Source organism: Tupaia chinensis, unplaced genomic scaffold (genome assembly GCF_000334495.1).
Source record: "Tupaia chinensis unplaced genomic scaffold, TupChi_1.0 Scaffold000459_1, whole genome shotgun sequence".
Lineage (NCBI taxonomy): Eukaryota > Metazoa > Chordata > Mammalia > Scandentia > Tupaiidae > Tupaia > Tupaia belangeri.
In genome coordinates, this window is record NW_006159968.1 from 1,668,406 (window position 1) to 1,685,939 (window position 17,534).

The window sequence follows — 17,534 nt, forward strand, 5'->3', positions numbered from 1 at the left end:
GCAGATTCAGGTTACGTGGGCACCAAGTTTATGCAGCTCGGGGAACCTCTTAGGGCACAGCACGGTGGGGATGGTGGGAATCAGGAGTCAGTTAGCTCAGAGCCTTTGCTTCTCCCCCTGCTGCAGTGTCTTTTCTATTCAGGGAGAAAATAGAGAAGAAAGTAAGGCAAGAAGAGGGGAAGCAGGAAGAGGAAAGATGGATCTGGCTGACAAACTCAGAGATGGCTATAGAGGCTCTCCAAGAGACAGGTGCAGTGTGAACGACTGCAGAGAACTGTGGGCAGCTGGGCTGTCTTGTCCTCTGAGCCATCCACTCCGCAGTGTCACTGAGGAAGCATCCGGGATCCAAAAGTAGAATCAGCATGGAGTTTTGTTTTATTTTGTGTTGAAGGGATACCAGATAGACCAGCCCTAGAGCATGAGCAAGGAGGCCTCAAGGCAGGCGAATTAGGTGCATTTCTAATTCCAAGGGCTGGGATCAGTCTGCATCCCAACTCAACCCTGATGCCTCATTTTAATTATCTTAGACTCTCAGGACTGTGAGGAAAGTTAGATGTCAGCTTTAATATTTTAACAATGAGGGGAGGGGGTTAAGAGATGAGAGGAGATTGGCCACTGCTGCGTCCAGTGACAGTGACGGCAGACAGGCATTGGCTCTAAGCGTCCTGAGCCTGTTTAGTGCATGTCGTGGCGCTTTGTGTGGCTGTTGCATGCTCCAGTGTAGGTGGGAATGGGCTGGCATGGGAGAGAAGGGAGGGAAGAAGTCGGCGAGGGTCCCTCAGAATTGTTACAGTAGAGGAACTCTCTAAGATCCCTGAGTCTGCTCTGGGTGACCTCTCTTCTTCTAGCACCCACCCCTTAAATGTCAGCTGTTCTAATAATATGGTAGCCCCAAAAGTTTCCATTGAGTGGAACTCACAACGCACCAGTCCTGTCACCATATCTCAGCTAACTAGTACACCAGCCCTACCAGATGAGTTTAATTATTCCCATTTCACACACGGTCCCCAGGAGGATGCTCAGGAGCCAGGTTCAGCATCAGGTCTGCCCACTTATCCAGTCCAAGGCAGCTACCCCTGCTCTGAACTCACCTTGATGTGAAGGCGGAGGTCCACGTCACACGGCCGCAAGTTGCAGAGACGGCTCTCCTGCTCAGGCCAGCAGCGGGCGTTGATGGTGGAGATCCGGGTGGAGACCCCCAGGCCACAGGTGGTGGAGCAGGGGCTCCAGGGGCTCATGTAGGCAATGCAGTTCTGGTGCCATGGCTCCACCTGGCCCGCGGCCGCTGAGCATGGGGACCAGATTCTCTGTGACTCTCCAGCCTCCCCCAGTCCCCAATCTTCACCCATCACACTAAGATTGGGATCCCCAAAACCCAAGGGGAGCAAGAGAGAGCAGGTTGACTTCTAACCCATACAGGGACCCAGGGGCAGGAGGACATGTTCTAAGATAGACACATGGAAGGGAAACTACCCTTTGAGACAGGTGAGCCTGAGTTCAAATCCTGCTTTACCATCTACAAGCTGTGTGATCTTAGGTAACTCACTCTGGGCCTGTCTCCTCATTAGAACGACCATGTCTGCCTTGTGAAGCTGGTAGACAGTGAAAGTGTCTCAAATTGGAGTGAATATATATTTAAGTACCCTGCTAAGTGCTAGGAATGAAAGGTTAGGAAGACACTCTTCCTGCCCCTGCAGAGATTAAGCTTATTTGGGGGAAATTCAATGGTGAGCACCTACATCCTAGTGCTGAAGATTCCATCTTGGTAAAGCTAAGGGCGTAGTGATTAAGGGGACACAGGGGCTTCAGAGACAAATGACCTGAGTTCAGCTCATGGCATTGTTACTTACTGGCTGTATAACTCTCCCCCCCATCCCCGATTAGCTAGGCCCTGTGCCTACACTCCACCCCCCACGAATGAGGCTGACAACAGCATCTCCCTCCCAGGGCTGTGGTCAGAAAAGACTGGATGGTCCTGCCTCTTCGTCAGCCCTTGGTCCCGGGAGAGTGTGTAGGTGCCTGATTGTTGACCGCACTGACCAGGGACCCTTGCATGATTTTGTTCATATGTGTATCCCTGACATCTAGAACATGGTGCGGGGAGCAAAATCTGTCTGAAAGATGGAGCTGAGCTGGAGACGGAGGTAGCAAGTAAGATAGAGTGCTATTTGTGGGAAGACAAAACAAGGGACACAAGAAAGAAGAGGCCAGTCTCAGCGGGTGCGTGTGCACGGAAGCTGAAGAGGCAGAGGGGACAGGGCTGAGAAGACAGGTGGAAAGGCAGAGAAAAGAGGGAGAAAGAGAAATGGAGAGACAAAATTGGAACTAGAGGAGAGAAAATACGAAGGGGGGGGGGAGAGAAGTGAAAAGTGATACAGGGGAGAAATCTAGAAACCAGTGGAGAAAGAGGGGAGGGCAGCTCTGTACTCAGCCCCTCGGAGCTAACAGGTATGGAGAGAGTGTGGATAAAGGAATGCAGGAACTAATGGGTGAGAGAGAGATCTGAGAGACCAGAAAGAAAGGGAGGTGTCCAAGGACAGAGGGCAGGCAGGGCTGGGCAGCAAGCTGTTGCTGTGTGTCTGGGGAGGGAGAGATTTGCCTAGGAGGATAAAGGGCTTTCATTTCTGGGTCACCAGGCTTGGCGGGGCTCTGCCTTTGCTCAGTCACCACGAGGTCACTGGGCCACACACAATGGGCAGAGGCTCTTGCCTCCCCTCCCCCACATGACCCTGCTGTGGCCCTGCTGATGGGGGGCTGTGATGAGACAGCTTCCTTGTTGTCCTGGGCCTGCTGGGGACCAAGTTTTCCCTGCCGCCTCCCACACTATCGCAGGACTGCTTCTTCACTGGAGCAGTTTTGTCCCCTGGGGCACATTTGGCAATGTCTAAAGGTGTTTTTGGTTGTCACAATTTGTGGTGGGAGATGCTACTGGCATCTAGGAGGTGGCAGTCAGGGTTGCTGCTGAACAGGACAGCCCACCTCAAAGAATGAGCCAGTCAGTAGCATGGTGGGTAAGGTGCTGGATCCCACCTGGCCAACCTTGCAGTTCAAGCCCCAGACCCAGTGGCTTGAAAAGCGTACTGGGTATGTGTGTGCGAGTGTGTCCTAAAATCTCAAGAGAATGAAGAAGATAGGACTGCGGTGTGGCCATTCCCTGGGGAGTGATTTCTTCCTTTCCCTCTCTCCAGTGAGTGTACATGCCCTATAGGAAAAAATAATCACCTGACTCGTTGAAGTGGCTGTGGTGAGAGGAGAAGTCCTCATCCACACAGCCCCTGAGCAAACCCATGCACTTACAGTTTAAAGCATTCACCAACACCCTTGGGACTCCCTGACTCTATTGCCATTTTCTGCTCCCTCATGTCCACTCGCCTGGTAAAGGCTCTCTAGAGAGGTCCTCCTTCACTGTCTTCTGGGCATGAGGAGCTCCCGTTTTCCTCTCACATCCCTGACTCTCCTTTCTGCCTCTCCTTGGCCTCTTCTTCTAGCACCCACCCCTTGAATGTCAGCTTCCCCAGACCTCTGCCCCAGGACTGCTTACCCCACGGCCATCCCACTCTTGGCTTTCAGTAACTCCAAGCAGATAGCTTTTGGAGTGCTCTCCTGCTCCTGCTCCATCATCCTCTCTAGTGCTGCCCCTGCTGGAGTTTTTACACTATGGTCCCATGGGCAGGGTATCCTGACTCAAGTTCAACCTATCTCAGATGAAGTGGCTTTCCTTCACCCAAACATGGTTCTTCTCTTGTATTCTAGTCTAGGTAATGATGAGCCAGGGAGTCATCTTCCACTCCTGTCCTTCATGCTATACACTGGGTTGACACCAAGACCTTTGGTCTCACTCGAGCAATGCCTCCAGCATCTGTCCCTTCCTTACCAGCTCTGCTCCCACTATAGCAGTTCAGGCCTTCATTAGCATATCAGTTCATCCAGCCATCATCCACCCATTTATCCATCCAGCCATCAACCATCCATCCACTCATCTATTCGTCCATCATCCATCCATTCATTCACCCATCCATCATCTTTTCATTTATCCATTTATCTATTTATCCATCCATTCATCCACCCTCCATCCATCCACCCACCTACCATCCATCCACCCACCCACCCTCCATCTATCCACCCTCCATCCATCCATCCATCCACCCTCCATTCATCGTCCATCCACTCTCCATCTTTCCATCCACGCTCCATTCATTCATCCATCCATATATCTATCCATCCAACCACTCTCCACTCATTCATCTATATATCTACCCATCCAGCCAGCCACCCTCCACTCATTGATTCACACATCTATTCATCCATCCATGTACCAATATAACAAATATTAAGTGGGTACTGTCTGGCACTGGGCTAGGCTTCAGGAGTCAGTGGTGAAACAGACTTGTTCCCATGATCCGTTTCCAAGGCTTCCTCTTATCTGGCTTATCTGTCTGAGGTCTTACCTATCCACCCCTCCTGCATAATAAAGGGGAAGCCTCAAGTCATCATGAAGCCTCTAGTAGCTCTGTCTCTTCCTTCTCTTGTCCTTGCACCTCATGCCATCCCAACCCAGGTACTCATACCCACTCTCTAATATCTTCAGTGGGGTAGTAATGGGCTGCATACATATGACTTTATTCTTTATAAACACTTCCTCATTCTATGCTCTCAGGGTCTCACAAGGCAGGCAGTACCTTGTGATATTTCTATTTTGCAGGCTGGAAAATAGGGTCCCAGAGGAGATGTGACTTTCCTAAGGTCACACAGCTTTTAAGTTGTAGGCTGGAGAATGGGACAAGAGGGCTCAAGTAGTCCATAGGTACCCAGAGTCCCTGGAAGGTCTGTAGCCCCCTGTAGAATATGCAGCCCTCCTGTAAGGCCCTGCCACTGGCCCGCCCAGGTCCTTGAACCCACCGAAAGCATCCATGTCACGTGGTGCAGTCTTGTGTGGCTTCTTGACGTCATCGTCACACACCCACTGCTTGCAGCAGTGGCCAGGCACGCTTGCCCGCCGGGGGTGGCGGCACCAGAGACGTGGGGGACGCTCATGGAGGCACAGTGGTGTGCAGCCCACTGCACCGTCGACACATGTGCAGTTGTACTTGCAGTTAGGCTGGAAGGACTGCCCATTTTCATAGCGTACCCCATCCAGAACGCAGCCCACGCCGACCACCTCTGCAAACACAGGCAGACATGAAGTTAGGCCTGATGGGCACAATACCCATAGCTGGGCAGGGCTGCTGCTATGGAAACTTCCCATTGCTCAACCAGACCCCTATCTCAGGAAATCTCTCCCAACATGGGGGGGGGATGCCAGGGCAAAGCCAGGGAGGGGTGAAAGGACTTACACAGTTGGGCAATAAGGAGTGGAGTGGGACTTCAGTGTGAGTGTGCAGGAGGTTCTTCATAGCTACACCGCCCCCACTGAGTGACCCCAGTGCCAGCCTCTGAGTGGAAGGATGCAGGATGCTGAGGGCAGGGTCCTAAGGGGCTTATTCTCTACACTCCCCACCTGACATAAGCCTGCTACCGATAAATGCCTGCCACAAGGGCTCATGGCTCTACAGAAGGCAGACTTGGAAAACATTCAGCACCCTTAGAAACACACGTTCCATTCTTCTGGTGCCTGTTTATGGACCCTCCTGGGTGCTGAGGATTCAATAATGAACAAAACAGACAAGTCATGTCCTCGAAGACCTTACCTTGTTGTGGGTGTGACAGAGGAAAGACTATAGTTCGAATGGAATGTCAATGGTGACAGTTGATGGTGACAACTGTGTAGAAGAAAAGTGGAACAGAAAGAGGGAATTGGGAGTGGTGGGCAGTTGCAAGATATTTCTTTTCATTCGTGAGAGAGAAAAGGCGCCCCAAACAGGGCTTTGTTGTAGTGACCCTTCCTCAGCCCCATAGCCAGCCAGGATCACAGGTGCATGTGAACATGACTGGTGTGTGCAGTTAGACCCAGGATCTGAACCCAGGCCTCCATGTGGCTCCAGTATCTCACAGAGGGACTCTACTGCTTGTGACACCTGGGCTGAACCAAAGCTGCAAAATTAAATAAGGTAGGGGCTGGGGAAGGCCTCACTGAGGTGATGATATTTCGGCAAAGACTTCAAAGACGTGAGGAAGTGAGTCCGCCCAGGTGTTGGGAGAGGAGCTTTCCAGGCAGGAAGGGGACCTACCACAGGTGTAAAGGTCTGAGGTGGGAGTGGGTCTGGCTTGAAGAAGGAGACAGAGGAGGGGAGGGGGCTAAGGAGATGAAGTCAGAGAAGGTTCCCCGTGGGCTCAGAGGACAATACAAGCTGTTGGAGCCCCAAATCAGGTCAGGCACACAGCAGGTGCTCAAGCAGCATCAGAATGAGAATCCTCATGACGTCGAGTTGAATATAGACTGAAGAGGAGCGAGGGTAGTGTCAGGAGGCCACCCTGGTAACTCAGGCCAAGATCCAGAGCCATGAGAAGGGATATATTTGGAGGGAAAGCTTTCAGGAGTTGTGATAGAGCATATGAGGTGGAGAGGAAGGGGGACAAGGATAGCTTCCGGCTCTATCCATGGCTGGAGCTCTGGAAACAAAGAGATGTTCTGTCCTCAGAGGAACAGGGTTTGGGTACGTGGGTTCGGGGTTCTTTAGATGACATGAGGCACATGGCCGGGTGGGTTAGTTATACAATCCCGAGTTCAAGGAGAGCTCTGGGGCTGCTGGGTCAGATGTCACCCTTCATAGCATGCCTAGCTTTGAGAACAGCTTCTAGAAATGCAGGAAGAATGTACCCTGGCACCCAGAGCCTGGAACCTGCCGTCTGCCAATAGGTCTCTCCTGCCCCTGGCTTTGTCTGGAGGTGGTTAGTTATGATACTAATTCTAATGTCTAGCAGGAGTGAAGGCTTTCCAGGCACTGCCTCCGCGCTTGGCCACTGGCTCTGCCCTGTCAGGCTTATTGCATGACTTCTCTCATTCTAGAGGAAACACTTTCGTAGTCGCAATCTTCATTTTTACACAGAGCAAAACTGAGTCTCCGTGAGATAAAGTCACATGTCGAAGATGACTGTAGAGGGAAGCAGAATCTCAGTCTGTGTGGATCTTGCTGTGGTTACTGTTCTTCCGGGGTGTGGTTACCCATGGAAGAGGTGCAAACAGGAAAAGCACTAACATTCCCTGACCATCTGCTCTGTGCCAGGCACACTGGCCACGTCAGCTCATTCAGCTCTCCCAACAACTCCATGAGAAGAGCTTTCTTTCTTTATTTTCGTTGTCTGGCAGACAGGAAAGCTCAGAGAGGTTAAGTTACTCATTTGCTCAGAATCAGGAAGCGAGTACATGACTGAGCTGGGACTTAATCCTCGGGGGTATCCTTGTAAGGCCCATTTCCTCCACCAGACACCAGGAAGTTGGGGAAATAGGAAAGGAATAAAAGGGAGGAAGCACCAATGAATCACTGAGCTTTGCACTCTGACTCACTGGCCATACCCTCCCACTCCAGGAAGCAATGTGAGTGTGTGCCTGTGTGCCCGTAGTGTGAATATGTGTGCACGTGCATATGTGTGCATGCATATATGTGTGTATGTTGGTGGAGGTGGCAGTGATCTGAAGCCCACAGCTCCACCCCTGTGTATGGAGATGTAGGAGGGAGGAGCCAGTCCTGAAGGCTGAGGAGTCCTCAGCACAGTGGCTCTCAACTTTAGCTGCATGACTTAACCTCTTGGGGAGCTTCTGAAAAGTCCCATGCCCACATCATCGCCAGAATATGGGATTGGTCTGGGTTTCAGCAGTTTTCTTTGTTTGACCTCCATAGTTTTCAAATTCCCCCAGGTGAGTTCACTTTTCACTCAAGGCTGAGAACCAGGGCTGCATCTAGAAGGAGCTAGTCTCCTGGAGCATTGGGTGGGGATTATGATACTAATTCTACTGTTAATGACACTAACAGCGTGTACTGTTGGCTCTGACCAGCCTGCCCACCACTGGCTAGAGGGAAATCAGGTCAGGTGTGGTGGACTCAAGGGTCCCTTCTCATTTACTTTTTAAAATTTATTTATTTTTTGCTAGAGGGCATATACACTTGCCAGAAACAGAAAGAGGAAGAGAGAGAAAAGCACTCCTTGTGGGGGATGGCTGTGCTGTAATTCTCTCTCCTCCACCTATTACTCCAGATTTTTTATGCAGTTCTCTCTCCTCCACCTATTCCTCCAGAATTTTTTAGCCATACACACACACACACACACACACACACACGCACACACACATCACCAGCAAGTTCCCCAAGCTCTTGGGTCTGGGACCCAAACCACAGTCAGCCTTGTGGAATCCAGCTACCCCAACCACCATGCTACCAGCTGGTCCATCACTCACTTTCTTTGTAATGAGTGAGGTAATGAAGCTAGTTGTTTCCTTTGGTATTTCTTGTCTAATCTCAGGTTGCAAGTCCAACATGGTCTGGTTAACTGTCCTCTTCCTGAAGGACTTTCAGGAATTTGAATCACATTGCTCTGCCATTTGGCCTTCACTATTCTCCCTCATACCCTGAGTGGACTGTCGGCTGCAAGACACAGTGGTCATGCTTTATTGTAACCCTGATTTATATAGTTACTCACCTATGTTTACTGAGTGAATGAATCAATGGGTGAATGGATGGATAGGTGGGGATGGATGAATTAAAAGTCGGGTAAGCCCTACTCTTTAACTGGCCCCAACCACCAGAGAGCTGGACGTTCTTTGTCACATTTTCCTCAATGACGAAACTCAGAAGGTTATGAAGTCATAGTGCTAGTTAGTGATAATGCTGAGATTCAGACTCAGGCTCTCTAGCTCCAAAGACCCTGCATAAGTCCCTCTTCCAACTGGGGAAGAGTGGGCCTGGAACTAGGCCTCTCCTGCTCCCAAGAATGACCATGGATAGGGCTGAGAGGAATTATGCAAAGGAAAGTCAAAACAAGGCCAATAAAACAAACAGCAAGAGCCAATCACATTTTCCCCTATCCCTTATTCATTCCTCAACAACCAAGTGAGGTAGATTTTATCAAGCTTTTTCAGTGACATGCTCACAATCACGTAGCTAGCAAGTGGCAGAGCCAGGATTTAAAAACCAAGTATGTCTTCCTGTAAATATCAAGCTCCTTCCACCAAACCACAGTGCCCTCGGGCCTGACCCACATGCATGAACGTAGACTAGTGTTTGTACAACCAAAATAGCCAAACAGTCTAATTCAGAGTTCGCTCTGCCCAGAGATATTTAGTTTGGCCCACAGGGTGTTTTTAGAAAGATTTTTAATGTGTTGCCAACATTTACAAATTGTACACAAATCTGGATTTCTGGATTCTTTTGAAAACTGAGAAGACTGGACAAGACCTTGCTCACTTTTCTGCCTGACCACAGAGGCTGAGGCCCAGTAGGATGACCTCTGATAGCGAAGGCTTACTTTCACGAGTTTGCCAGAGTCTCCGCCATCTTCCCCTGAAGTGATAGGTGCCAGAATTATGGTTGCTCATTTTTATCACCTGCCGTGTCCTGCCTCAGATGCATGCAAATCTCCAAAAGCAGATTTAACCTGTTCTTGGGACAGTCTTCTGGGTGAGTTCATCATTTTCTGAAGATTGTTTCTTAGAGGTATCCTCTTTTTTCTTTCCCCTCTAGCCCAGATGCCTTCCTGTCAATGTCTTTAGACCCTGGTTTCTCTTTATCCTGTCTTCTTTTTAAAAAAAAATTTATAAGAGCTTATCTATTTCTTCCATGAATGAAAGAGATGGAGAGATAACACCCCTAAGAGGGTCTTAAACCCACCCCCAGTCTCAGCCAGCCCCAAATAAATGGGACATGTGTATGCCCAGTGTCCTCAGGGAAGTTTCCAGACAAAAACCAGCAACCTTCCCATGTGGGTCAGCCTCACAAAGCATCACATTTTATTGGTGTATCATTATCCTGCCTCCTTTCTTCTTTCTTACAGTAGAGTCTCATGAACTCGGACTGACTCTATGGTAGCATTTCAGGGAAATTGTTCAGTAGAGCACTAGAGAGTTGCATATGTCTGTATGAATGTACACACGTATGCACACAATGTGTGTGTATGTGTGTGTGCAGTAAAATGAGTAGGTAAGGATCCATTAGGACAAAAGAGTTCATTGTTTAAATAAGTTCGAAAAGAAAAGGCATCTTATGACAGCTCCTTTTCGGAATTTGATAATGGACAGGAACATTTAAAGTCTCTGAGAACTTTTGTAACACCTATTTATCTTTATTTATTTCAATTTTTGCAAACTTATATGACCAGGGAATGCTTGGGAAATATATAACACCTGTTTAAAAAAATCTCCTTTGGAGATGGTTCCATAGTCTATTGGTTAAGAGAACCAGATCCCACGTAGCTGAATCCCAGCCCTGGGACTTGAAGAGCATACCAAGTGCAGGTGCATGCCCCAAATCCAAACACGGTGGAGGAGTGGAGAAAAGATTGTAGTGTGACCATGCCCTATCATGGTTCTCTCTCCCGGTCTCTCTGGCAAGAACATGCACTCTCTGTCAGACCTCAGTTCCCCCCACCTCCTCAAATAAATGAGAAGGAAATACACAGGGGTTCCTGATGATGGGAAGCTAAGGGGGTATTAGCAGGTAAGGCAGGACCTGAGATACCAAGAGGGTGAAGGGAAGGTGGCTTTCCAGGCCTTTGGTGGAGACAGAGGAAGGAAGGCAGTTTCTCGGCCTGCACAACCTCTGAATCGAGGAAAGGATGCCTATGAAGGTGTGATACCTGGCACATAATATAGTTTAGAGATAAATAAGATCATAGTAAAGTGAATTATCTTTTTAACAATCTTGAAGAACTGTTGTTAGAGGAGAAAGAAATGATGAGATAGCCTCATATAACTGGAGATGGTTCTCATGTAGGAAGGCCAGGCCAGGTTTCCCTACCTGGGAGAAGTTACAGGGGAAGGTGGAGACTGACTTTGTCTATTAGCAGTCAGTTTTTATTGAAGGTATAGACTCCCATACTCACTTCCTAAGAATTTGATTCAACAAATCTGGGACGAGGCTCAAGAACAGCATTTTTAGCTAAATGATTCTGTGCAGACAATGTCTTAGGTTCTTTTTGAACACACTGTTCTGTGAGACTCATAATGACTCTCAGTAAAAGGAGAAAGACTGGAAGGATGAAAGGATTGAAAGCCATAGGCACATAGATTGGTATGAAAATTGAAGCATAAACTATTAATAAAACAAAAAAAGTGCCATAAATTAACCACAAGTCTCAGATAGGATGGTCTGACTTGGATTTATGTGCATAATCCTCATCAACAACATACTTCAGGAAATATAATGTGTTAGCTGAGGGTGGGCAAATGCTGCATATAAAAATGTAATGGATTATGTATGGAGTTATGATTTCAAGAAATGTGTCATTAGCACCTACAGAAGGAGTTTTTGAGATTCATGAGACTTTGTAGAACTTTTCAAAAGTCAGACTGCTGCGTAATTTTGTTTAATTACCTCTTCTCATCATGTTGGGTTGTAGTTAGGTTAAGGCATAGTTGGATCTTAGTTAGGTTAGACTAAGGTAATATAAGTCCAGATACAATCAGGAGGCCAGAGAAAAGAGATCCGCGGGGGGGGGGGGGGGGAGGATAGAATACCCACAATAGAGTATCTGAAGAGTGAATAAGCAACAGCAACCCTCCCTCCATATCCAAGGACATTATAAAGACCAAAAGCAAAGAAAAAGCAAAGGCAATTAGAATTTCCAGGAAAAACAAAAGGCATCCTAAGAAAGGAAATTCAAACAAGAACACTATCTCATGCTGCAGTGAACAGTATTTACATAGTCATAATATTATAAATACTGGAGATTGTCTAACCAAAGTTTATGACAGTGATATTTGGGTGATAGGCCAGATGTCAAGTGGTATTGAGAAGTTAAGTCAACAGCTATAGTATAGGAATATTAATAGATGATTCAAAATTGATATATTAAGCCAACTAAGATGTTACAGAAAACATGGATTATATGATAGTTACTATTAAATGATATGGCTAAAAGTTAAAAGTAACTGTAGCATCTGAAGGAACATGGCTTCTAGGAAGTTTCACACTAGTGGATGTTAGTCTTTCAAGACTACTAGATTTTTATTTTTTTTATTTTTTTAATTAATTAATTTTTTTTAGAAGAGGAGGGGAAAGAGAGGAAGAGGAAGAGAAGGAAGTGTTATGATTTTTTTTTGAGAGGTTTTCTCTATAGGGCGCGTGCGCTCACCAGACAGACAGAGAGAGACAGAGAGACAGAAAGTGAGAAATCACCCCTCAGGGGGGACGGTCACACCGCAATCCCTTCTCCTCCAGTCTCCTCTCAGGATCTTGGGCACGCACGCACATGCGCCCGGCGTGAGTTCTAAGCCACCGGGTCCGGGACGCGAACAACGGTCGCCTACGTGGGAATCCAGTGACATAGCCATTACGCTAACTGCTGGTTTCCAAGGCTACTAGATTTTTAGAAACCATCTTATTTTCATTTATATTATCACCAGAATATCTGGAACTTGACAATGTCTCTGGGAGACCATGGGAATCTGTCAAAGGAATCTGCCACTAAGAGAATAAAACCAGAATTAGTTACTTCCCAGAAGCTCCCTCTTCCTCAGGAACCACCATGAGTGTACCTCCAGGATGGAGAAGAGAGCAAGAGAGCTTTTGAAGGCACATGGAATGCAAGAATTGCTCTCTATTTAAGAAGAGCTCAGACTCTGGCTTCTAATCATACACTAGAGTTGGGGGTACCTCCTACCCAACAGAAGTGTGGCCAGGTGAAGGGCTGTGTGTGTGCCAAGGGAGAGGGGTGTTGGGCCAGAGTTGGGGGTTCTGAGAGCTGATTGGAATGTACAGACGGTCTCACTTACGTGCACACACTCCTATTGCGTACCTCGGGCGGTCCCCACTGTAGTCACAGTAGAGGCCCCGATGGGGATCACAGATGGCAGCCTCCGTGCAGTTGTCCCCAAGCTGTTGGGCACACACCTTGCAGCATTCACAGCCATCTGTGATGAGGCTGACCCCAAGTGGGCAGCGGGGTGGGGACGGCGGGCACTCGCATGGCCACTTGCAGAATTGAGGACGTGAGAATGTGTCCTCCCATGGGTCTGGGGTGACATCCATGGTCGTGGAAACTGGAGAGAGGGCCTGTGGGGGAATAGCAGAGGATAATAGGGATGTTGAGGCAGGGATTTCAAAGTCCAAGTGCCCTCCAATCATCTTCCTTTCCTTTCCTTTCCTTCCCTTCCCTTCCCTTTCCTCTTTCCTCTTTCCTTCCCTTCCCTTCCCTTCCCTTCCCTTCCCTTCCCTTCCCTTCCCTTTCCTCTTTCCTTTCCTTTCCTTTCCTTTCCTTTCCTCCTTTCCTTTCCTTTCCTTTCCTTTCCTTTCCTTTCCTTCTTTCCTTTCCTTTCCTTTCCTTTCCTTTCCTTTCCTTTCCTTTCCTTTCCTTTCCTTTCCTTTCCTTTCCTTTCCTTTCCTTTCCTTCCCTCCTCTCCTCTCCTCTCCTCTCCTCTCCTCTCCTCTCCTCTCCATCCCTCTCTCTTCTCTTTCATCTCTCTCTCTCTTCTCTTTCTCTTTCTCTCTTCCTTCCTTCTTCCTTTCTTGCTTCTTTAGTTAGGTTAGACTAAGATAATACAAGTCCAGATAGAATCAGAAGGCCAGAAAAAAGAGGTCTATGGGGGAAAAAGGATAGAATACCCACAATAGAGCATCTGAAGAGTGAGCAAGTAACAACAACCCTCCCTCCAAATCCAAGGACATTATAAAGACCAAAAGCAAAGAAAAGCAAATGCAATCAGAAACTCTAGAAAAAAACAAAAGGCATCCTAAGAAAGGAATTCAAACAAGAATACTATCTCATGCTATGGTGAACAATATTTGCATAGTGTAATAAATACTGATGATTGCCAGCATAATGACAAAATTTATGACAGTAATATTTGGATATATCTTTCTCTCTTTCTTTTTCTATTTTCCTTTTTTTAATTGCCAGAGGATACATGTGCTGGAGAAAGAGAGACAGAGAACAAACAAGAGAGGGAAAACACCCCCATTGGGTTATGGTCATGTCACAATCTCTTCTTTATTTCTTCAGCCTGCTAGAATTTGGGCACAAATGTATTTGTTTTTCAAGTCACTGTGCTGGGATTCAAACTACAGTCAGCCATGTGGGATCCAGCTCTCTTAACTAATAGGCTATAGCGTCTGCCACAACAAATTCATCTTTAATCTGTGGTACGTGGAATGGTGGGCCAGCTGGGAAGGGAACCAGGGTCCAAAGAGCTACTTGCCATGGGGAACAAGAAGATGAAGGGACCTGGTATCTGAGCACAGAAGCTTCAGTTGCCCATGTGTGGGGATCCAGCCCCTGCCTGCCTTTTCTGATGCTCCTATGATTGCATTTCAGCCATCGCTCTTTGTCCTGGAGGAACCTAGACCTATGGGAGGAAGAGAATCTCCTGAGGATAGTGTGGGACATCGAGCCAGGCTCCCACTAGGATGCAGAACATGCTGCTCAAGACTCTCAAACGGAACTTTCAAGTTCTGGGGGACGCAGTGAGAATGGGACTTGTGCGGCAAAGGTAGAGGCTGACTGGGCTGCAGGGTGTGCCCTCCCTCCAACCAGAGGAGCGCCCTCCCCCATGGGATTTATATTATGCCTCTTACTGTTTGAATAACCAGTTCTGATGCTGAGAACTCCAGGCAGATTTTTCCTCCCATCACAGATAGGGAAACTGAGACCATACTGAGGCTTACACACTAATCAGTTTCTGGATCATTTCTAACACGTTTGCCTCCTCTGGGCTTTCTTTTTCACTCTGATCTAACTCATAGTCTCTTAAGTTTTAGGCATTTGAAGATCATTTTTTTGTGAAGTTTTTTCTTTTTCTTTTCTTTTTTTTTTTTTTTTAATTCTCTGTGCTTGGGGAACCCACAGTTTATGGGAGACAGGTATCAGGGGATATGACATTGGGCACTCAGTGCTGGGCAAGTGCTGGGCACTCCAGAGGAGGCAGGGAAGCTCTTGAACACCAAAGCAAGAGAGGCAATGCTGAGGTGAGGGGTACCCTGGCATGCTCAGCTGGGAGGATCAGGGCAAGGAAATGTTGTCCAGGCTGGAGGCGTGGGGTTCGCCTGCGGTCAGTGGTGTCCTGGTGCATGGATTCGCCTGCCATTGTTTGTGCTTTATCAAAGCACAACAGGACACAAGAGAAGTCCCACATTTTCAAACTGGTAAAACTAACCACATTTGTGCATGCATGTGTACACACACATATACACACATGCGCTCACACACACCTCTCTCCCTGACTTCATGGAGAGGCTCTTTCTTGTCAGGCTGTGACACTAGAGGTCTTAGAGCTTCACGAGCACCCTTAGGCTCTCTCTGACAAGTCCCTACATTGTCAGGACATGCTCTTGGCAGGGAAACAGAGGCCCTCTCTTCCAGGAAGCCTTCCCAGCCTTTGCCACCCTTTGCCACCCTTTACCACAGTTACAGATGCTGCCTCCCACACCAGGCTGTGAACAGTGAAGGGCTGGATCTGGGCTGTACGTCTCTCAGAGTGTCTAAAACATCACATGTGGCCGCAGCCGGGCCCTGTGAGTGCTGAGTGGGCATGGATAGATAGAAGATATTGTATAAAATGGTTTGGTTGTCACTCGAAATTCAAGATACCACATCCTGGAACCTCTCCTCTGATCACATTTATGCATAAGGAAGAGAATATGAGGACCCACGTGGCCCATCGTGGTTCAAATCCAGCAGCTTGACATCTGCTCCAGACACAGGGCACACATGGCCAGGATCCTGACAGAATGGAGGAATGGACGGGAAGGACGGCAGTGTGACCACACTCTGTCAGAGGGCTCCTTCTCTTTCTTTGTCTCTGATGTGCACACGTGCCCTCTGATAATTAAGAAAAAAGAAAAAGAGAAAGAAAAGAACATAGAGAGCTGAACCAGTCAGACAGCTGGGCATAATAGCACCCGCCTCTGGGACTACTGGGAGGATAAGGGGTGCATGTGTGCAGAAGATCAGGGAGGGCCTGGCACCTGGCACACACTCAAAGAGAGCTCCCTCTTGCAGTCATCGAGTGCCCTACCCTACCCCTCAGTGCCAGCATGGGGCTGGGGTCGGACACTGGGCTGCTGGGCTGGAGTCATTGTAACCTGGCAGGTAGCGCAGTCCACAGGTCCCCATCCATCCCATCTCTGTCCCACCTAAGGATCTCTAGGAAGACTCTTCTTTTTCAAACTCCTGCCTGAGGCCCCAAAGCATGCTGCTGGATGGGGCAGTCACAGAGATAAGGCTCCTGTGGACAGAGAGTGCTGAGGGGACCCTTGGGGCAGTGGAGAGAAGGGCTCTGGGTGTCCTCAGAGTCCAGCCTTTGCTCTTGGCACCACCTAGTGGCAGGAAACCTCCCAGACTCCATCCTGGGAGAAGGCCCTCACAAGAGCTATATGACCGGGCCAGAGCCTGGGTCCTAGAGGACTCTGGCATGACCTCTGAATCCTGGATGCCCTGCCCAGCACGGACACTGGGGCATGTGAGTGCAGATCACTGGAAGTCCAGACTCCTTACAATCATCCATCCCCCTGAACCCCCTCAGCTCCCGCACCCCGCATCTTTGCACACAGGAAAGCAGATGGCTGCCCGTGGGGTCTGCCTGCCAGGACCCACAGTCTAGCCGGGGACTCCTACACTGACTCTCACACCCATTCTACCGCTGGATGTAGGTGGAACACGTCCTGTGCCAGGCTTTGTGTATGGCCAGACGGAAGCCGAGGAGTGTGAGACAGGGTCCCCACCCACACTGGCTCACACCTGGTGAGGCCAACAGGCAGACAAGGGTTACAGCTCGGTATGATGAGTGCTCTGACGTGTCCACTCACGCATCCACGCATTCATTCCCCCTTTCATTTGCTCATCCAGCACACCTCTGCTTAGCTTTGACTTGTGCCTGGTGCTGTGCGCAGTGCTAGGGATGCAGGGAAGGTGGGACTTGAATGGACATACCCATGGGAGTTCGGAGGAGGGGTTGAGCCGACTTCTCAGGAAGGAGGTGTGGGAGGGGGCCTTGAAGGAGGAGTAGGAATAGAAGAGCGAGCCAGGAGGATGGGACCCAGCATGTGGGGACTGGTAGGTGCAAAGGCACTGAGCTGGGCGTTGTGCTAGTGCCCAGGGCACAGTGAGGAGGGGAGACCTGCTCTAGGGCACAGGGCAGAGGAGGGAGGCAGCAGAGGTTGGAGTGGAGGACGGCGAGTTCTGTGGGTAGCACAGACAAGGAGGGACCTGAATGCCTTGCTTTGGGCTGGAGTCTGCTGGAATGCCTTGTTGGAAGCTCTTAGGAGAGCGAGAGATTTGTTGTAGAAATAGCATGCAGTGTCAAGGGTAGCCTTTGTGTCTGTGACTCCACAAAGTCACTTTCCAACTCTCAGTTTTCTCCTCTGTGAAATGGTGTTCCCACCTCTGCTCTCCTTCCGAGTGGGTGGGAGCAGGTGGGCGGAGACCACGGCAGCAGCCCCCCCCCCCACGAC

At 48.9% G+C, this 17,534-nt stretch overlaps 1 protein-coding gene across 2 annotated transcripts in view; it reads right to left on the minus strand.

The window, feature by feature from the left end:
* Positions 1-17,534, minus strand: part of CCN4 (cellular communication network factor 4) — a 38,222-nt gene that overhangs the window by 3,136 nt on the left and 17,552 nt on the right. Inside the window, exons 2-4 of one of the 2 annotated variants that reach the window (XM_006155518.3) lie at positions 12,863-13,142; positions 4,900-5,160; positions 1,092-1,285 (exon numbers count right to left, since the gene is read on the minus strand). In XM_006155518.3, coding sequence (XP_006155580.1) covers positions 1,092-1,285; positions 4,900-5,160; positions 12,863-13,142 — 735 coding nt within the window. The remainder of the gene's footprint in view (positions 1-1,091; positions 1,286-4,899; positions 5,161-12,862; positions 13,143-17,534) is intronic. The other variant, XM_027774587.1, reaches the window with a different exon arrangement.